The following is a 21947-nucleotide window of genomic DNA, read 5'->3' on the forward strand; positions in this document are numbered from 1 at the left end:
CTCATTGAAGCCGGAGAATGGTTTACTCTAACTCTCAAATGTTTGCACAACTCCCAACAATTTGACCCCATTCGATCTTTCTCTGCATGACAAAGCTCATCAGGTGTTATCTGTTCAATCTCCTCTGCTGAGTGTCTCAACAACTAATTCCATAATTATACGGATCCCTCATCTGCTACAGCATCATCTCAGAAGCGTTCAACCTTTCAGCCTGATGCAGTTCTGATCATTTTATGCACTAACAAACATCTGAGCACAACCAAATAAGAAACAGTTATCGTATCCATCGATATTGCTCTTCATTGCGAAGGACTTTCACAAATCATCTATTGCAGCACACAGAAAGACGAAAATCAAATCCTCCAGCAACAAGAAAGTTGATAACGACACAAATTTCGTGATTAACTGTTCTGTGACCGTGCCATATATATTTAGCACAGCTTGAAGTGTTACAGTAGACTGAAGAGCTATCCGCCAAGTACTACAATTTGCTTGCGTTCAACAACCGTCATTTTTGTGTATCAACTAAATGCAACTCACTTTCGGTACGTACAACTATATTAAGATTATTAGTGGAACTGAAAATTGGTAAGTTTGAGCAGATCTTTGCTGTTCAATGATTTAAACAGGTCCTACAAGTGAAAAGAGACCTTATTTCCTGTGTACTCACACTTAATCATCAAAATAATCCAACGTTGTATACTAACATACCCTATTACATCATGATACATGTAAACTGTCAACCACTCAGCTATGCTTATTCCAACTTCATCCTTGGCATTTCTGTCATTCGGTACACTATGCTATCCTTTCCAGGGTCCATATTCCACATTGTCACTGACGTAGCTAGCAGTGATAGTGTCAGCACCACGACCAAGAAAACAATAATGATAAACATTCCAGGAAACTGCAGCCCGCGCTCTGCTGCTAAATTCAAGGAGGAAATACTCACAAAAGAATCATCTATCTGGGCATTACTCATCTCCTAGAACAAACACAAGACGCCGTCAAATATCACCTAACAACAAGACAAGACACAACAAAAAAGCATGTAACTGGGCACTGACAAGGTAACTCAGTACAGAACACGCTTTTGCCAACGAATCTGTCTCATCTAAAACGGTCAGGTTACAAACGCACCATGCACTACAGTACTACACAGCAAAGGCAAGTGTAGACATCGTCATCTGAAAAAGTGTAGACATTGACTGTGCCGTCTTCTGAGATGTCAGTCAGACCCTGTGATCAGTTAGACCTGTGGGAAGATGTTTGATGCCAAACACATTAGAACAATCGCAAAAACAGCTTTGTTGTACCGAGGGCATGTCACTCACTAACATATAAACATAAAAAACACAAAGCAAATCCCAGACGAGACGCACGCACTACAGTCAGACAAACGAAAATGACGACAAGTTACCGTAAAGGGCCCCCAAGATAGCAAAATGAAAACTGTAACAAAAAAAGATTACTTAAGTATACAGAAAATGCCACCAACGCTAAAATTCTAAATTGCCTGCTAGAATCGTAGACTCGGCAGCTCGACGTGCGGACATCTTACATTCAGATGCTAATCACGTGAGTGATCACATGATGATGACGACACAATGTCTGCATTCCACAATCGCTGGAGGATATGTCATCGGTGCAGCGCAACATCTTCTCTGTCCTCGCTCAGCACACTTTAGACAGCACTGTAGACGCGAACAAAGAGCAATGTACAGAACTGAACAGGTAAACCGCGCCATAGGCCTATTTTTCTTACCTCGTGACAAAGACGGTTAGGAAATCGCGGTCTAGAACACCTTGGAGTATTACTCGTTCTTCAGAGATGTAGGCGAGCCTCTAGAGGTGTTTATAGTGTTACCGAAATTTGGAGTCCCTGCAAGGGGTGCGGAGGTCTTGTCATGCGCCTTGTCGGCGCCCCGACGGCATCCATACCGAGTCTTTGGGATTTGCCGTTTCGGTTTAGCAAGGTACCGGATGATGTTGAGCAAGTGAACTATTTCGTTTTCGGTAGTTTGCTGTGAGCGTGGTGGCTGCGGCTGTGGGCGTTGAGCAGGTGCCTCGTTGACTTGATTGGACTACTCATACCGAGTGCTTATTATGCAGATTGGTCACATTGCTTTTGGACGGCAACGACAGTGCTGTTGAGTACATCTTGAAGACATCATCGAACAGACTCGTGCACGACAAAGTCAGCCACTGAATGAGCAAATATCATGATGCTAATTGCGCACGTTGGCGTTTGCTTTCTTTGGGCAGGATGAGAAAGGATGGTCGCTTTTGCACTACGCTGCCGAACATGGACGCGCTGAAGCGGCAGAGATGCTGCTCGAGATTGGCGCATGTGCTAGTGAAAGGTCGGACCGTGTGTGTAAAAAACAATGGCTTGAGGTGATGGTGTTGAAAATGGCACCATTTACTTTTGTTGTTGTCGTCTAGAGATAACGACCAGAACACACCGCTACACATTGCTTGTCGCAGTAAGGAAGCAGCAGTTGCTCACAGACTCATCATTTACGGTGCAGAAGTGACGGCCAGAAATAGATATGTAATTACTAATGAAATGGAGAGTATACGTATACTTACTCTTCGCTTCTTCACTGGTTTTGTTGCTCTTTCAAGGGAGTAACTCCACTAAATCTATTAGGAAAATGTCGAAGTACTCAGGGCATGCTTTTGAAGGTATACAGCTTTCGTTTGTTTCAATGGCGAATTAGAAGTGATGTTGATTGGTTTCTGCTAAACAGCGAATTTTGCGCGAACCCGGTACTGTACTCGCATTTCCTAGCAGGTCATACTTCGAGGAGTCTTTGAAAGCGTTTTGGGCCTCAAGGCGTGGCGTTGATTATGAATGGGAGCAGAATTATAATCGCCTAGTTAGACACAACTTTGATGACTTGTACTTGCTGCTGTGTCTTGTACAGAGTTATGGTGGCAATTTTCAGGTACACTACTCTGCATGCCTACATGACTTGTACATGTATAGGTATATTTATAATTTGTTTGCAGTGCATTATTGGCAATAAATGGAATGCTGTCGACTGTGAACTTTCAGCGAACTTTCAAGCGTCTGATGCGCATGGCAGCTACCAAGCTACATTTAATACGTGGGTGGATGATTTTTTATTCACTGTTTGTGATCTTGAAACTGTCGTTTGTGTAGGTATCTTCAACAGTATTTAGTATACTACAATAAGACGATAGCACGTTTAGAGAAACAGCGAAGGAAGTTTGTAAGAAGTACCACGTATGTTGTGGAGACCTTAGCCAATGACGTAAGTTTGAGTAAGAAAACAAGCGTGGGGACTCCTGTCGCGACAGCTGACGTCCTGTTGCTCAACGAGCCCCGGAAACCATTACAGATGTTTGCAAGAACCGCTGCATTGGACAAGAAGACAGTCGTTCATGCAGTCCCATTGGACCTTAGCAATGTACTTAGTGGTTTTTCGAGCAGCTTGCGGGCATCTGATCAGACTTGTGTAAATTCGTTTGACTTATCTGTCAACAAACGGCAGAGGAAAGTGAAGTCTAGCAGGCCATCGGTCCAGATGAAAGAGCGACTTGATTTGGAGGTGAACAGAGTGGGTTGTCAGCAGGAGTTCTCACAGAATACGTCAAGCGGCTTTGCAAAGGGTACTCAACCTAGAGAATGTACTCTGGAAGGTTTGACGCAAGTCAGTGGTTACACACAAAGCAATCATGTGGCCTCTCCGTTGACAAATGGCTTCAACTACAGTTCTGTTCCTGTTAATGGTTTAGTTCAACCCTGTTCTTCGTCAGCTGCTACTTTAGTTACTGACGATTGTGAAAACGTAAAGGATAAGGCATTGGGATCTGCTTTTGTATTGGATAATAACGCATTTCCCAATGGCTTGGCAGGCAGAGATGATGTTTGCATGGATATTGATACAAATGTGGACAATATGACGAAATTGAGTGGAAGCTGTCTTGTGCAGACTGGCAATCAAGACACGCAAGAGGACAATGCGTGTCTCAATGTCAGTGTCACTGAGAGTAAAGAGAAAGCAAGGTCTATTAGAGAAAGTTTTCCGTTTTGTGAAGATACCATAGGAACAGAGAACTGCAGCTACGATGATAGATTTAATAAAGAAACGAAGACGTGCGTGAATGGACATTTACGGAATAAAGTAATTTGATATAGTTTGATAGTTGTTGAGTTGGGCATTGGAAATCAATACTTTTCTCTGTTGTATAGAAGAGACGAGCTGTTACGGATACCGAAAATCGATATTTATTTTGGGAAAAACAGGCTTGTGCACCAGAAGTGGCAATTGTCTTGGAAAGGAATGAAGTAGGCCTGACAAATTTGGTAATTTTTTGGTGCTCACGCTGAGATAAAACTGCCTTGGTGCCAGGAATCCCAACAACATTGGAATGGATGTGATGATGTACAAGGACAGCAGCCTCCATTTGTAGGAGTCATTGTTGTCTCGCATTTTATTGATTTCTTATTGATTCGTGATTGAGGATTGTGTTATCATAAGGTTGTCACAAGTTCGGCACGCGAGGCCTGCGGTGAGGGAGCAGACATGCAGAAACGACTTCAAGGCATGGTGCCTCGACGCGGAGCCGGTGAATGCATGCTGCACGTGGCAGCACGCTGTGGTGATATGGTAGCCATGACATCGTGTGTCAACGCTGACCTATTCTATAAACGTATCAATTGTGTGTGTTTGTGATGTAAGGTGGCTGTGCAGTACTTGTTGTGTCGCAGCACGTCAGTCAATACCAAAGACCATGCAGGTTGGACGCCTCTTCACGAGGCTGTTAGGGAGGGGCACATCAATGTGGCCGAGGTTCTTATTCGTAATGGTGCAGACGTGAATGCGGGATCTAGTGACGGAACAAGGTGCATTATTTAATTTCGTGCTTATATGTAATCAAATGTATGTGAAGGCTGACGTATACTTTCGTAATTGTGTAGGCCATTGCATGATGCTGCTGCAAGTAATGATGTGAGAACAGTGCGCATGCTGTTGGCTTGCGGTGCTGTGGCGACCGCTGAAAATTACAGTGGAGAGACGGCGTATGGCTTGACTAGCAGTGTGCAAGTTCAGCGTACTCTACAAGGTATGTCTCAAGGATGACAGTTGAGCGTTGTTGTTGTTGTCTGTAAATGGGATTGTATATTTATAAACAACAGAATTTTCATCGTTTGTTGTGCCAGGTGCACGGAAGGTAATGCTTAGTGAAATTTGCTATATGTACAGCGATTGTATAGAGTTGTTGGTTTGACGTGATAGATTTGTGGAGATGAAGATAGTAAGACTGTTCCAGGTGATTGTTTGTTTTGTCTGCCTGCCCGTGTTGAGAGAAGTATAAGTATATACTGGTTTTACACAACAGCGTTACTGTGTGGGCAATACTCGTACGGGCCAGTATTTGAGATGTGGGATCGACCGCCACCTGTCTTGTTTTCGCTATCTCTGTGTGAAGAAGAGTCTAACAGGTATATGTGAATGTCAGTTGTTATGCATAGGAAATAACTACGAACGCAATGCTGTTATGGTCTGATTATTTGAATACGGAGAAAATGTCTGACCAAGAAGTTCATAAAAATGACTTTCCAGTCTAGGCAGTAGGACAGTCAGTGAATCAATGCGTTGTGCCACAGGGTTGTATAGATTCTGTGTGGACGAAATAAACGTATCTGCACACACGCTGAACGTGCAGATATGCATGTGAATTGTAGCTTTTGCCTCTAAGAGTGTTGGAAGGTACATTACGGTGGATACGAATGTTAGCATAGAAATCACGCTGATCGTTTGGTAACTGGGACACATGTCACCTGGATAAGAAAGTGAAAGCATGCAGAATAGAAATCGAAACGGTTGTACATCCTATCCTATACATCCTATCCTATACATCCCTGAAGTAACAGAATGTTTTTAAATGTCTCTGTGGAATACGTTGTTACCCAAGTAGTTCTTAGGGCCTCTAACAAGATATACAACGGATTTTGCGATAGCATTAGCATTGCAGTAGATGTGGAGTCTTAAACAGGAGTCTTTGATTTTGATTGATGGCACAACCGTTTGCTGATGGAAGTGCATCCAACTTTTGACAAACTTTCATAATTGTTTGCGTACTTGGTGTTGGTAATGGTCATTTTTGCATTATATTTACTGATTGCAGACGGTAGAAAAGATTGCTTGGAAATTGGAGGGCTTATAGTATTTGGAGCTACAGCTGCAGTATACGTCTAGACTGTACATGTATATACTCTTGTCTTACTAGCACGAGTAGAGGTCCTTTCGACAGCAGGTTGTTGGTAACTCGTCGTAAAGAGGCACTAGAAATTCATTTGTAGTCTGTGTGGGCCAGACTCGCGTTTCGACATTCTGCAGTGATGTAACGTGGTCATGCACCAACCATAAACGAACGGTCATTTGTATTGCGTTATCTATACAAGATACAAAAACATTATAAATGTATTTTAGTAGGAATGGCTACACAAATCAGCAAAAAGCGAACAAACAAGTGTAGATGGTTTAATACTGTACCAAATTGAGGGTGCCATGACTAACTCACTTTGTACACGTGTTACAATTTCTGCATTGGTGAGTAAGTCGTGGTACCCTCAATTTGGTACAGTATTGAACCGTCCACACTTGTTTGATCGCTTTTTGCTGATTTATGTACTAAAATACATTTACAATGTTTTTTATCTTGTTCATTCACTTTTTGCATGAACTGTACTAGGTGCATGCAGCTTACTGATAAAGGGTGCCTCAGAATGAACCCAGACTACAAAGAAGGGGCATTTTCATCATTAGCTGGATGAAAGTAGTCTAATCCATCTCATCCAGCTAATCCAGCCGATATGCGGATTAGACGGATTAGCTAATCCATCTAATCTGGATTAGCTGGAGTAGGTAAAAGAAATGCATCCCTAGATAGGCCTACCGCGCGCAGCAGAAAGATTAGTCGCGCTTTCTTCGTTGTCTTGTTGCAGCATCCGTAGACAAGTTTGTCAACTCCTCGCATATCTTATCATAAACTTTTTGGGGATCTCTGAGAACAACAGAAGAGGCTGCGAGAGTGAGCAGATGCGCCTACTAGTTTCAAAAGTACCAGAGTACACGCAGCGCCGTTTCCAAAATGGTGGAGGACGCACCACACCGCTCACACAAACTCGTGATAGTTGTATTTTCGAACCAATCGCATGCAAAACGAAGAAAAAGACTTCTGCCCAGGATAGTTTGCAACAAAGAAACTTAACCAGTTGAGTCTGAGAAAGCGTGCGGAATAAGAAAACTCGTCTGAAGAAGAATACTAGTCAGTCAGACGAAACTGCGGTATATTGCAAATACATTCGAAAATAGACCAAACGGCTCTAGCGGTTGAAACTTGGCACAAATAGAGAAGAAAACAAGGAGACTTCAGTAATGCTATTCGTTTTTTGTAGTTGTGCTTCTGAGCCAAGATAGAAAGGGGCGTAAACGAGGTTATGTATTGACACCCCAGCCATTCCTAGCTAGATAGTGATTATGCGTCATCAATAGTACGGACGAGTAGCTTGACAAGTTACAGATATATATATATATATATATATATATATATATATATATATATATATATATATATATATATATATATATATATATATATCTGTAACTTGTAGTTCAGGCTGCAAGTAAAACTGCATGTAGCTTGCTGAGCAACCGTTGAACGTACTGTTCTAACTGGGAATTGTCTGTGTCATGTTTAGTTGTTTGTAGCATGCCTTCTTGGAAATGACAAATGATAGAATTGCAACTTCGTTGTCTGAAATACGTGTGTATGGTCGACCCGTTTATGCTGCAACTAAGGTTGTACAGAAGTTTACATCTAGTGATGTGAGAATTGTCGTTTCTTTTAATAATTTTTTTTTCAACTCTTGTGGCAGTCCAATTTGCCTAGCACCTTACACGGAGAGTTAGGTGAACGGTTACCAAGCACAATGAGAAATTCCGTGATAGTCTAGCAGTTGTACCGTAAACACAGTTTTGTGTGCATATACAGCCTTGCAGGTCAAATTGACAATAGATATGAACGTGCTAGTTATTGACATCAAATTCGCGGTATACTTCATTTGTAAGGAAATTAATATTCAGAAGTCTTACCACTTAGGTATTTAGAATACTATTAGATGAATTTGTTAACTGAAATTGCTGCTAGCCATCTCGAATGAATAGTCACGAGATCTGCCAACTAGCATCATGTTAGGATTGACTTTTGGAACTCACCTCACCGAATAGACAATATCGAGATATTAATATTAGCATACATTAGCATAGTAATATTGTTTGAACGTCTCGTCGTTTAACGTAGCTGGTTGTATGCATGCTGTATCTGTATTTTTCATGAGTCTGAAATATGCTACTTTTCCACGGGGAATTATGTTGTAGAAATTAACACGTCTGATTTACTACGCATACTCGTGCGCACATGCTAGACAAATAGTGGTCTTGATAGCACGTTGCATGTTGTAACTGTTGTTGGATTTCTTAATTTAACGTGCTTGTTTAGGATTCGGTTTCATGTTCTTTTTCTAAAAGGATATACGGCACCATTAAACTAAATATGCCATAATGGCTTAGTGCGGCATTTGCACATGGCAAGTAGAGTGATTGCTAATTGATTTGTTTCTGGTCGCAGGTACCGCAGCTACTTTTTACTGCCGGATGTGCTTCATTTTTTGGACATGAATGAAGCTTCCTTTGCTACTCGCTTTCCCGCTATCGAACCAATTTCTATCTCGTGTGCGTTGTTTTCCAGTCAAGTGTCTCATCTTCTCGTCTCCCATTCTGGAGTAGTTCCCGATTTCTCCGGTGCGACTAGCGAAGAAATTAAGTTAGTTGAGTATTCAAATCAACTAAGACAAGCACTCGGCGTTGACGTACAAGTGCTGGAATGACCACTATCGTTATGACATTGTATGGTGGCAACATTGACAAGTTCGATGCTTGTCCCAATATAACATTTTGATAATTGATTGATGCAAGAGCTTTACGCAAAATCACAGATATCTTGTCTATACTCATACGAAAATTGGAAAGGCTATTTTGAGTTTTTAGTAGAGGTTGAATGTGTACTTATATTATTGCTATTTCTGTTGGAACATTTGAGTTTTCGACAAATGAACATGTCCGGTGTATTTGCCAACCACAACGAGTACAACTGTACTTATGGAAATTGAATGGGGCTATAGCAATGGTATATGACTACTAGAATGCATTTGATGCCACAACTTACTACGTGATCGGAACTGAAGCCTCCATATAGGAAGTGTGTAAAATTTCACTTGTAATTGCTTTAACAATAATTGATTATGGCTATAGGCTTTTACTATACGCAAAATATGTAGGTGTACAGTATCTATACGACATGTATGCCAACAAGTGGCAATCAAATAGGTAGTTGAAATTTCACGTCAACGGCTGCTTCTCTTGCCATCTGAACGATGTTGGAAAGCTGCACGACCTAAACGTACACTGTATCATCACTAAATACATATACTCTAGTTTTACGCCAAGGAACCCACCATCTTTGCTGCTTCGTCGAGATCGTCACACGCAAGAATCCTCAGTCCACTGGTTTCTATCAACGCTTTGGCATCATCCACGCGAGTACCTATAAAGCAAAGAGCTCAACCGTGTATATAAGTCGTCACAATTGTTACCAGGTCGTTGAATTCAATTGCACTCTAGTTCGCAAGTTTTTGCATGTATAGTGTACGTAATCGGAAAAAAAGTTGAGCCTTTTATTTAAACAAAGAAGGTACGAACTAACCTTGAAGTCTAACGACCAATGGAATTCTTAGATCTAGTTGACTGGCAGCGGCTATAATGCCTCGAGCAATGACATCACATCGCATGATTCCACCAAAGATATTGACGAGAATGGCCATCACTTTGCTATCTTCGCTCAATATGTTGAATGCCTCGGTGACTTGGTTTTGCTGAGCACCGCCACCCAGGTCTAAGAAATTCGCAGGCTCTCCTCCATGCAACTTGATGATATCCATAGTAGCCATCGCCAAACCGGCACCATTCACTACATTCGGATGGATGTTACAAACAAATTATGTATAGTGACGTTACACAAGCGAAATTGTACTTGCCCAAGCATCCAATCGAACCATCCAATCCTATGTAGTTTAGTCCCGCTTTCGTGGCTCTCACTTCTCGTTGGTCTTCTTGCGACCAGTCTCTCCATTCAAACACTTTCTTCTGCCTGAAATCGGCGTTGTCGTCAAAGTTTATTTTACAATCCATACAGACGACTGAAGAAAACATGAAACAGCTAGTACATACGTATTTGTCTTGTTTATTATAAACACGATAAATACTTCTTCCATTCGTGTCTTCGGCCATGGGATTTATTTCTAAGAGCCATGCATCACGCTTGATCAGTAAGTCATAAAGTTTGATCATCTGCTCCGTGGCCTGTAATAGAAAAATCATACGAAAAATCATGCTTGTATATACCCATTGTATTTTATATCTCTAGACTATCTCTAAAAACCGATTACGTTTGAGCATCTAATGTGAGAAAGGGCTGTTATATCATTGCCATTCGAACAGCTACAACATTTGTCTGTTAGTGTTGTACATAAGTAGAGACAAATAGGCAACATTCGACAGTGTGTACAATTAATTGACGACAGTATGTACAATTAATAAGACTAACAGCAATCAGCAATTAGCAACAATCACGTGAAGCAAGTCTGAAAATGCAAGATTCTCATCTAGAGACACGACACGGACCAGTATATATCCATACTCGACGAGACAAGACGAGAGAAGGTAGTCACTTAAACGCTGTCAATGACAACATTACATTACACATTTTTAATTGATTTAAAACTGCTGACAGTTATAATTCACTTTCAACGTTTGATAGTTAAATTCGTTTCTAAACTCTTCGAATTCTTTTCATTGATTTCTTCATTCTCTACGTCACAGTTGTCCATGGTTTCGGTTTTCACATTCAAACTTCCCGTTTCCTTGTTGCATGACACATCACTCCTAATTTACCCTAAGTTGAAATGCAGGTGGCTCTATGCAATCGCGGGTTTCTATAGAGCATTAAAAGAACAATCCACCGAGGCAAACGACAACAACCCTTGTGTATACCCAGCTCTCTTTAATTAAAACGACAATAGAGCAGACAACACGAAACCACTACGTCCAATAGTGAACATAAGTAATTAATATTAAATTTATACTAAAACCTACCTCCTTTCGTATACCGTCTGTCATTCCAAGTTTCTCGGCCACACTGTCCGCCTGCTGCCAAGTCAGTCCTGTCATACAGAAGTGAATCGTCAACACGAACGTACAAGACACAACCGGTCAATAAAATTCTTGTCGAAAAAACCTGTTGTAATATCAACTGGCTCCTTAATGATAGCTTCGGGTCTCTCAGCGGCGACCTTCTCGATGTCCACGCCTCCCTCCGCGCTCGCAATAATAGCAGGGCCCTTACACAGCAAACAGAAGATAACATAAGATGTGTACACAAACATAAAAATTAGTCCTACCTTCATTGCCCTGTCGAGTACAATGGCAAAGTAATACTCTCGCCTAGAAAACAGCCGTTCGCATACGAACACCTAGAAAACACTTGGCTTGATATAAAGCCAATAGAGAGATTGTCAAAATCTACTAGCCTTGTGACAGACACGGCCCTGAGAACCGGTCTGTTTAGTGAACAAAGTATGGCCGATCATTTGACTGGACAACTTGCGCACGTCGTCAGGACTAAACCAAAATTTCCCAATATAATATTCATCGTTTCAACGAACTACCACACGTTAATGCTAACAGTCCATAGAAGGGACTACATCGACGGCCAACGCAAATTGTGAGGAAAATGTGACGAACACCGCAAAAACAAACAATGCAAATATCAATAATTATTATATATAATCTCATGACTCATTCCTGACATAAAACAAAATGCACAAGTAGTGCAACGAGAGTTTAGTAAGAATGTCTAATTCAAAATCTTGGTATACAAATGAGTGACTTTGCACTGTTTATTGGCTGACGTTAATCTACTGCTTTAGTTTTCAAATTTCCGTTAAGCAAGAATAACGTTAAAGGTTGTAGTTATTGCGTGACAAACGACCTGCAAACGGGACTTGCTAACTATCCAATATATCTAGCTAGACTTGTTACAAAGGCTCTTGAAGATCTGAATTCTTAAGTCCTTCAAATCTTCCATAAGCGACTGATACGTGAAGTGACTGGGCGTTAACACAAAAGAAACAAAAACGTACAACTATTGCATTGCAAAAGTTTATTAATTAGTCTGATGACATCAGATATTCGGTCACACACACACGCGCGCACACACACACACACACACACACACACACACACACACACACACACACACACACACACACACACACACACACACACACACTAGTTGTAGGCAGTCCGCACTGCCTAATAAACAACAATTTAGAGACATGTTTGTGATGTCACAAGAGTTGCAACCAACCTCCCTACCTGTAGGTAATCTTTACTCCACCTTTGAGGCCACTGTCGAAGTTTCCTTTACCTCGACCGCCAGCCAACACCTGGGCCTTCACAACTAAATCATTAGTTCCTAAACCAAAAACTTATTTAACAAAATTACTAAACTTTAATTAATGCGACTCTAGCGTGTACCCAACTTCTTTGCCACCTGGTACGCTTCTTCCGGTGAGCTTGCAGCTTCTCCTCTCGGTACCGTCACACCAGCTTCTTCAAGCAACTGCATGCTTAGATATTCGTGTAGAGACAAACAGCGAACATTCGACCGCACTACCTAATGGGGATCCTCAACGTGAGTCGATATCAAATACAAGAAAAATAAACACTAAACGTCTCAGTTACTTTTATAAGCTCTCGACGCGAGAAAAGACCACATAATCGACGACAAGTCCGAAGCGCCATATTTGTCGTTAAGGGTGCGCGCGCTAAGAGGTCAGTGCCGACAACGTGACTCATTCTGATCGACAATCTTTTAATTTTGTGACCAGTGAAAGACGCGGTTTTAGGAAATACGATGACACTGACTTCGGCTGGTTAGTATCGTGCTGCTTGAAGGGAGCGGGCCCTTTAACCCGTTTCTAGCTGTACTTTCTGATTTCATTGGTTTTTGGCCGTCCGTTTCATCTGCAGCTGGAATTCTTGCTTTATTGGATGATCCGGAGCCAGAGCTGAAGGTGTGTAGCGCGAAAGAGGCGTTATTGTGATGTGTGTGTACAAGATGATGTGTTTACAAGGGATTTGCACTTCAAAATCTGAATGCTGTTGTGCATGACTTCTGGGCTGAAATAGCAGAGTCAGTGTCTAAGCTGTAAGTGTACCTAGTTGTCGTCACTAAAATTGTCGCAAGTTTGTTTGCTGACTGACAGACAGGCACATTTGTATTGAAGAATAACTGAGATTTATTGGCTGTGAGGCAGTAGGCAGGCAGACGGACAAACGGATAGACAGACAGACAGACTTAGTTGCTGGTGTAAATACTTGATTTAAATGGAAAGTATATGTATTGACGGACGGACAGACAGACAAACAGACAGAGAGACATTGTAGGAAGGCAGATAGACAGACAGAATGACATACAGCCAGGTTTGATGCATGGCATGTCAACAGGTCATGACAGAAAGGCAAGCAAATGTAGCACATTGATGGATTTTGACGACATGGTCAGATTGTATTAGACCCCATACAGTAATGTTGCTCGTGTTTTTTTTCAGAGAGGAGCTCTCTGAAGATGAAGAATTTCAACATCGTGAACTGTCTGCATTGGTAGTGTCCAAGGTTATATTGTGTTGACCGATTATTTTGTCTGCTCTCAATCATTGTGTTCTGGTTGGATTCAAGGTGTACTACCATCTCGGTGGTTTTGATATGTCAAGGGATTATGCTCTTGGAGCTGGCAGTCTATTTGATATCTCAAGCAACTCAGAATATGTGGAGACAATCGTTGGTAAGAAGTATTCCAATATTGACTACTAGTGATGGTGGAGACATTAGAGCGATAGCTATTGTAGAAAAGAGAAATGGCGCATGACTAACAGGAAGGACATGAAGAAATAGATAGATTGCTTTCTTGCATGTATACAGACTGGTGTAAAGTAGTAGTGAGTGGATGAGACCAGGCAAAGACAAACATGTGGCAGACAGATTAGTGGAGAGGCAGAAAGATAGACAGACCAACAAACAGATGGAGTGACAAGCAGACCAACCGACAGACGGATGTAGGCAGATTATGGTTCGCACGAATTGTTATGGAGACCAAAAGACATTAATGTTAGTCGTCATGACAGCAATGTTAGGATATCCTTCACTAGGATTGATGTTTCATTGATGATCAGTATTGCACTAGTTTTGTACCACTGAGTAACTAGATATAGCATTAGGAATCTGTAACTGAGTGTCTTCTTGTTTGTAGCTCAGTGTATTGATGAGTATACAAAGCTTCACATCTATCAGTCAGAGCATCCAGCAGACGACTTTCATATTGACTATCGTTTGGAGGCAATTGTTCATCGAATGTTTGAGAGGTGTTTCAAAGATCAACAATACAAACAAGCTGTAGGGATAGCTCTGGAAACACGACATTTAGACGTCTTTGAAAGGGCCATCAGAGAATCTGTGAGTACTTCAATAATCTTGTATTGAGGTCTGGAGTACTTTCCTGTAGCAAATTTTTGTCTGACATTTTTGCACGAGAATCACTAGCCTTGAACTTCCAGACCAGAGAGTGCGCGAAGCGCGCGAACTCTAGTCTTGACCAAGTCGATACTAAAATGATTTCGGAAATAGCCTTCTAAGCCAATCAGCTCCTTACAACCGGAATGTTTGGTTGTAAATTCTGATTGGTGTAGCAGTTATTGGTTATGCTGAGTGCACTAACGCTGGTCGCGCGTGTGAAATCCTCGTGGGCGGCTAAGTGCACGCCAGAGCCGTGATGAAGACTCTGGTGCACACACACACATCTTACTTTTAGTTTCAGCTTCAGTTCTTCGATATTTTCAAGCTTGCGGTGACAAGACATGCACAGCAACGTCGCTAGACCATCACCTTTGACAACTGGTCGAGTGGTAGTCTTGCCAGTCGAGTGGTTAGACTAGCTAGCGGTCTGCCGAAGAATCAAAGAGTCGTGGTTTCATGCTGTCCACCGAGATATCACCGCAAACACTGCAGACGTCTCTTCTTTGTTTGTGAGATCTCATGACATTTACAAATGATATATTGATCTAGGTAAAACAATCCTATGCTGTTAGACTACCATTTAGCATCACTTTTGGTAAGTACTTCCGAAATCATTTTAGTATCGTTTTGGTCCAGACTAGAGTTCGCGCGCTTCGCGCGCTCTCTGGTCTGGAAATTCGAGGCTAGAGAATCACATGAAAGGAGCAGCAGCAAAATTTTTGTCTTTCCATAGTTATTCTCAGTCTGTTGGTCTTTTGTCCTGTTAGTTGCTGTCATAATGGTTCCTGTCTAAAGTGTAGTAGAAGGAACAAACAAACTTTTAGTTATCAGGGCATAGCTATACGTTTGTGTATACATTTTTCATGTGTGTGTTGAGTCTGTGACGTATTGTAATGTGATATGCATGTGACCAGTTTGAGGCATTAGATTTTATGTACTGGTTACATTTGTGGTGCACTAGTGTTATACAATGTTATTCTACTTGTCAATTGGCTTCCTTGTTCTTCTATGTGACTATTGGTAAACTGTGGTGTGGATTGTAGGAGGATGTGGCCGCGATGCTGGATTACAGTTTCAAGGTGTGCCTTTTAATGATTCAGAGTCGAGAGTTTAGAAATCAAGTTCTAGAATGTCTGGTCAATATTTATCTCAGCTTCAGAGATCCCAATTATGTCAGCATATGTCAGGTAATAAGCTCTCTTTTACTTTGTGTATACTTGATGTTTGGAGCATTTAGTCGTGTACACATACTCTTGTAAAAACCAGTAAATTTTGTAGTTTTGGTGGTAAGTTTCATTGGCTGCACTTACCTTTTTGTTTTTGGTGAAGAAACACTGTAGCAAATCGAATTAAGATTAATGTGTTACATTCAAACAGACAACGCTGTTCTATCAAAGAGATACACTAATGTACTATTTGATATTGCAGTGTTACATATTCCTTGACAACACTTCAGCGGTGGCTGAACTTTTGCTCAAACTCATCAGCGGCAGCAAGGTAACTTTCGTATAAAACTGTATGTTGTTTGTGTGATTTATTATGTATATAATATGTTTTGCACTGGTAGACTGATCATCTAGTTGCATATCAAATAGCATTTGATATGTATGAAAGTGCTACACAGCATTTCCTGTCTGAAGTTACTGCTGTTTTGCAATCATCTGTTCTTCTTCTTCAACCGGATGCAACTTCTAGTTTGGAAGCTGCAGATAACGATGGACAGTTGACTAAGAAAGATGAACAGTGAGTGTTGTGTTGCAGGAGGTTACAAGAAATTGGGATGATAGGGTCTCTGACGTGTTATTTTAGATCTGAAGGAATGGAAACAGATGCAAAGCAGCCTGAAGAGCAGGCAAGCTATTGTTGATTTACTAGACGTGAATAGAAAATGACAAACAGATAGGGACAAGAGGCAAACTGACAACGTGTGAGAGACAGGCACAGTAAAGCATGGACATGACTTTGCAAGTTGACATTTCAGACATGCAGACATGCAATGACAGATAGATGGAATTATAAACAGAAAGAGCAATCAACACTTGTGCACACACACGCATGCACACACACACACACACACACACACACACACACACACACACACACACACACACACACACACACAGTGACACACAGAGACAAGAAACACTTTATGTACCCTTTGTATCTGCTGTTTGTAGTCTTATGAAACAAATGTCTTTATCAGAAATCAGATGCTGGTACTGCTCAAACTTCATCCAATGATCCACTAAAACATCGTGTGGAGAGTCTGTTGACAATCTTGGGTGGAGAGACAACCATTAGTCTTCATCAAGACTTCCTTATTAGAAAGAACAATGCAGACCTTGCCATACTGAAAAACACAAAGGTGCTTCGATACTTTTGTCCGTTTCTAGGATGTGTGTGTGTGTGTGTGTGTGTGTGTGTGTGTGTGTGTGTGTGCATGTGTGTGAGCATGCGCGCATGCGTGTGTGCATGCATACCTTCATGTATGCATGTGTTTGAGTGTGTTGTAATGCACTAATTGTTGTTTGTGGTAGGAGCATGTAAGAAACTCTATTTCTCACACAGCAACTGTAATCAGCAATGCTTACATGCACTGTGGGACAACGGTTGATACGTTTCTAAGGCATTGCTTTAGTTGGTTTTGTGTGTCTGGGTGAGGACATAACAAGTCTGTGTTTAGATCAAATCTTGATTGGTTTGCTAAGGCAAGCAATTGGGCAAGGTTCACTGCTACGGCTAGTCTTGGAGTCATACACAGGGTAAGCACTTGGAAGAAACATGAATGAACAGGGAAATAAATGGATTGGAAACGGATGACAAACTGACAGACAGACAGACAGGTGGAACATATTAATGAAAAATGAATGTACAAATGAATTAAGTAGTAATGAATTACATACATTGACTGTCAAAATTAACTTTTTGTTGATAGGGTCATGAAAAGGAGTCACTCAACTTGATGTCAACTTACTTGCCTAAAGATAGTGGTGTTGGTGGTGTGTATACTGAGGGTGGTGGACTCTTTGCCTTAGGTAACGTAGCCAGCCATTCATGTTGCATTAGATGGTCAAGTGATGCTGTTGTGGTGCTTTTTTAAGGCATGGCAGTTGTGTTTCTTTGTTTGTTGTCTGTCTGTTTTCGATCTTTCTTTGTCTAGAGCTGTTACTCAATTTTCATATGTAGATAGTTTGAATGCATGGTTTTGCTTATGCCTCGTCTTTCTCAATCAAGTCAACGCTGTGCTGCTTAGGTCTTATTCACGTTAATCATGGTAGTGCCATAACGGAGTACCTTATCAATCAGCTCAAGGAGACTACATCAGATGTGAGAGTTGTTCTAGGTTTGTGTCACGTGGTGAGTGTACAGCACATTGTTTGTCAGGTTGTTCGTCATGGTGGATGTCTCGGACTTGGCTTAGCAGCTTTAGGAACAGCAAGAAATGGTTAGAGCTTATTGTTGGTTTGTGACTGTCTAACATGTATAGGGGCAGGCGTGTGAATGTGCTGCTTTATTGTAGATTTGATTTGCTGTCTGTGTACTTTGTATTTGTACTGAACTTGCAGTGTACTTTGTATTTGTGTATGGCATTTAACGTTGCTGTTGGTTTCTAGACGTATATGAACAGCTGAAATTGAATCTCTACCAAGATGATGCTGTTACTGGTGTGGCTTGTTTGGATGTCTTGTGTTGTTGTGTTGTAGTGTGTTGCGTTGTAGGTGAGGCTGCTGGATTGGCTATGGGTTTGGTGATGGTTGGATCAAGTTCTCCTGAAGCTATTGATGATATGGTCAAGGTGTGCTTCTACCTGCCTGTTGTGGTGTCTTTTCTTTGACGTTTGTCATTGCTGACATACTTTTGTACCAACTTCTGTTTGTTGTCATTTACTTAGTTTGCTTGTTTGTTTGTTTGCTTGTTTGTTTGTATGTTTGTCAGTTTATTGTATATTATGTTTCTGTTTTTGCCCATTCAGATGTAGTAATTCTCTATTTGATATGATAACTGGTATATGCTCTATATTTCTAGTATTCAAAAGAGACTCAACACGAGAAGATTTTGCGAGGTTTAGCAGTAGGTATTGCACTGGTAAGACAACAAGAGATTCTCCAAATTATTAGTGTCTGGCTTTACATCAGCATTTGTTATTACAACAGACAATGTATGGACGTCTAGAAGAAGCAGATACTCTGATTGAGGTTTTATCATCAGATAAGGTTATATCATTATGTATTGATTCTCACATGTTTGTTTGGTTGTTTAGTTTCTTTTTGCTAATTAATTACTATATGGTAGTGTCAATGTTACTAATCCTATTTACAGTCATTACACTAAATTATTGGCACTTCTAATTGTGTGCCTGAACCTGAATCCTAGGGATTATAGAGGAAGCACTTGTATCTTAAAAATGCAAGGAATGTAATGAGTGTATGGTGCTTGGTCATATTTTTATTTGTATTTCAGTCTGTTGTCAGTGGACACCCTGTGTCATCTTGGATAACTCTAATATGTGGTCTGGATATCTCTTAGTTTATGCATTATTAGAGAACTAACAGTGACTGTGACAAAGAGTTTAACTTACTGCATACAGTGGAAGTCATTAGCTGTTGTTAGTTTGCTGAAATATGATTGTTGTAGGATCCTTTGCTTCGACGGTCTGGAATGTATACAATAGGAATGGCATATTGTGGCAGTGGAAATAATAAAGCACTGAAACAACTCTTACATGTAGCGGTAAGATTCACACACACACACACACACACACACACACACACACACACACACACACACACACACACACACACACACACACACACACACACACACCTTTCATACAAGTTGTTATCAACAGAGTTTTATGCCTGATCTAATGAATTTTACTTATGTATTATTTGTATATCAGTTATATGTGGTATGTGTCTTGTACTGAAGGTTAGTGACGTGGACAATGATGTCAGACGGGCAGCCGTCACATCAGTTGGCTTTATTCTGTTCCGCACTCCCGAGCAGTGTCCAGGTGTTGTTTCACTATTGGCTGAGAGCTACAATCCACACGTGAGGTGTGGAGCTGCTCTAGCACTTGGAATAGCATGCGCTGGTACGGGTTTGCGAGACGCAGTGTCAATACTTGAGCCAATGACAAATGATCCTGTAAACTTTGTACGACAGGTGAGATCTTTGTTAGCGTATTCTATGTATTTTGTTTACTCTACTTCATCGGTTGTATTCTGGTTTAGGCTGTGTTCATAGCTTCTGCAATGGTTTTAATGCAGCACACAGAAGCAATGACATCAAAGGTAAACTGTGCATTTCAAACAACACAACAATAGCATTGAAAGTGTGTCAGCAGATGAATGGATGTCAGTGTGTGTGTAAGAATGACATTATAATAGTCACTTTTTTGCCACCAATTGAAGGCTGGATCAGGTCATAAGGCTTTGTAAAGTATAACGTATGCAGAAACTATCAACATGTGAAGACAAATGAAAACGACAAGACAGTGGATTGTAGACAGTGGATTGTATACAATATGTACTTGAGTGCATACATAGATGGGCAGACAGAAGGACAGACAGGCAGACAAGTGGGTGGGCTGGCTGTGACTGACAGACTGGTAGACCGAGCAAAAACAGGTAATGTGAACAGTAATGGACGTGAGGTTTATTTACAGGTAAAGACATTTCGTGATTTGTACTCAAAGGCGATTAGTGACAAACTTGAAGATATTATGGCAAGATTTGGGGCCATTCTTGCACAAGGAATCATTGATGCAGGTCACTGAGCTCAAACTGGGCATTCTATCAGTTTACTTTACTGATATCAATGGTTTTAGGTGGTCGGAATGTGACAATTTCTCTTCAGTCTCGAACTGGTCACACTCACATGATGTCTGTAGTTGGGACTCTTGTGTTTACTCAGTTCTGGTATTGGTTTCCCATGGCTCACTTTTTGTCGTTGGCGTTCACGCCGACTGCAATCATTGGTCTCAACTCTGAACTCAAGGTAAACATGTTGTGAAATGTGTTGATTAGTGAAGAACTTCTAAACAAATTTTTATTGGTAGATGCCCAAGCTGGACTTCTGTTCTAGTGCTAGGCCGTCATTGTATGCATATCCAGCACCATTGCAGGCTCCAAAAGAGAAGGAACGAGAGAAGGTGTGTTTAGATGTTTATGTAGTTTGTATTTGATTTTCGAAAGATGCTGTTAGACATCATTGATTACATTTATGTGTTTGTCATGGTTTGGCCATAGGTAGCTACAGCTGTTTTGTCTATTACTGCTAAAGCAAGGGCTAAAGCAAAGAAGGCAGAGGAAGGAAAATCTAATGAAGCAATGGATACTGTTTGTTCACTGTTTGATCTTGGTAGAAAGCAGGTAAATATGATGTTATAGGATCAAGATGCTGGTAATAGCGATGCAGTTGAAGAAGCCGTTGACAAAGTCGAAGAGAAAGAGAAAGACAAGGAAATTGGAGAAGAGAAGGAGAAAGAACCAGAGCCTTTGTTTGAGATGCTGGCAAATCCAGCTCGTGTTATTCCAGTTCAGGTATATGTTAGTCTGTTTTGGTCTTTCGTCTTACTTTGGCTGTTTGCATGGGTTATGTTATGGGCTTGTGTTTGCATTGTAATTGGTGGTTTTTCTGTTAGTTAAGGGTTCTCTCGATGCCTAGTGGTAGTCGATACGAACCTCTCAAACTTGTAAGTGTACTTTCATGTAAGCAATGACTCGTTACGAGATGCCATGTGTTGTATGACAGGTCAATGTCGGAGGTGTGATCATGCTAAGTGACAAAGATGAAGAACAACCTCAAGAACTAGTTGAATCTTTGCCAGGTGGTTCTTTAGAATTGGTGTCCTAATGCTTGTTATACATTGCTCCATTTACTTACAATGTTGTTGTTGGCACAAGGATAATCATGATTTGTTTTCATTTGCAGATCCGATATACACCGCAGTTGACGATGAGGGTCCTGAACCGGATCCTCCAGAGCCATTTGAGTATATAGAAGATTAGACAATAGTTGAAATGTGAAGTACATTTTTTAACACTTTGAAAGGTTGCATGCTGCTGTCTGTGCAGTTGGAATGTAATAGATTAATTAAATAATGGATTTATGTCCACATACACGAACTTCTCATTTGGAGCACTTAGTTGAGCAATTAGTCTAGAAAAAGGTCGCCGATGCGAACCATCTATCATGGAAATCGATTGGCGGATG

General features: G+C 41.0%; 4 protein-coding genes across 4 annotated transcripts; 2 read left to right on the forward strand and 2 right to left on the reverse strand.

The window, feature by feature from the left end:
• Positions 1 to 654: 654 nt before the first annotated feature.
• On the reverse strand, positions 655 to 1626 carry LOC134196296 (renin receptor-like). The gene is made up of 3 exons (XM_062665394.1): positions 1517 to 1626; positions 1421 to 1452; positions 655 to 985 (listed from the first exon to the last, which is right to left on the reverse strand). The coding sequence occupies exons 1-3, from the start codon at positions 1554 to 1556 to the stop codon at positions 758 to 760; spliced, it is 300 nt and encodes a 99-aa protein (XP_062521378.1). The 5' UTR covers positions 1557 to 1626; the 3' UTR covers positions 655 to 757.
• Positions 1611 to 9153, forward strand: LOC134196294 (uncharacterized). Its single transcript, XM_062665392.1, has 17 exons — positions 1611 to 1734; positions 2113 to 2197; positions 2266 to 2363; positions 2446 to 2554; positions 2629 to 2688; positions 2754 to 2951; positions 3016 to 3113; positions 3170 to 4154; positions 4223 to 4318; positions 4383 to 4439; positions 4512 to 4640; positions 4713 to 4876; positions 4952 to 5097; positions 5171 to 5205; positions 5271 to 5304; positions 5374 to 5476; positions 8668 to 9153. The coding sequence occupies exons 1-17, from the start codon at positions 1637 to 1639 to the stop codon at positions 8924 to 8926; spliced, it is 2754 nt and encodes a 917-aa protein (XP_062521376.1). The 5' UTR covers positions 1611 to 1636; the 3' UTR covers positions 8927 to 9153.
• A 124-nt stretch (positions 9154 to 9277) lies between these two features.
• On the reverse strand, positions 9278 to 12977 carry LOC134196295 (succinate--CoA ligase [ADP-forming] subunit beta, mitochondrial-like). Its single transcript, XM_062665393.1, has 12 exons — positions 12900 to 12977; positions 12693 to 12831; positions 12531 to 12630; positions 11684 to 11774; positions 11555 to 11626; positions 11392 to 11494; positions 11250 to 11317; positions 10361 to 10457; positions 10133 to 10294; positions 9802 to 10065; positions 9554 to 9642; positions 9278 to 9492 (listed from the first exon to the last, which is right to left on the reverse strand). Exons 1-12 carry the CDS (start codon positions 12957 to 12959, stop codon positions 9418 to 9420), a joined length of 1320 nt encoding a protein of 439 aa, XP_062521377.1. The 5' UTR covers positions 12960 to 12977; the 3' UTR covers positions 9278 to 9417.
• Positions 12978 to 12997: 20 nt separating this feature from the next.
• LOC134196297 (26S proteasome non-ATPase regulatory subunit 1-like) lies at positions 12998 to 21888 on the forward strand. Its single transcript, XM_062665395.1, has 31 exons — positions 12998 to 13090; positions 13188 to 13231; positions 13292 to 13365; positions 13769 to 13832; positions 13896 to 14001; positions 14467 to 14669; positions 15773 to 15916; positions 16158 to 16226; positions 16297 to 16472; positions 16539 to 16581; positions 16933 to 17094; positions 17267 to 17355; positions 17413 to 17491; positions 17665 to 17764; positions 17983 to 18056; positions 18114 to 18174; positions 18344 to 18394; positions 18449 to 18525; positions 18756 to 18815; positions 18884 to 18943; positions 19365 to 19460; positions 19659 to 19895; positions 19964 to 20023; positions 20398 to 20500; positions 20560 to 20729; positions 20791 to 20883; positions 20981 to 21070; positions 21122 to 21274; positions 21376 to 21426; positions 21486 to 21561; positions 21666 to 21888. Exons 1-31 carry the CDS (start codon positions 13072 to 13074, stop codon positions 21740 to 21742), a joined length of 2961 nt encoding a protein of 986 aa, XP_062521379.1. The 5' UTR covers positions 12998 to 13071; the 3' UTR covers positions 21743 to 21888.
• Positions 21889 to 21947: the final 59 nt, after the last annotated feature.

The sequence above is a fragment of the Corticium candelabrum genome, chromosome 21 (genome assembly GCF_963422355.1).
Source record: "Corticium candelabrum chromosome 21, ooCorCand1.1, whole genome shotgun sequence".
In the NCBI taxonomy this organism is placed as follows: Eukaryota; Metazoa; Porifera; class Homoscleromorpha; order Homosclerophorida; family Plakinidae; genus Corticium; species Corticium candelabrum.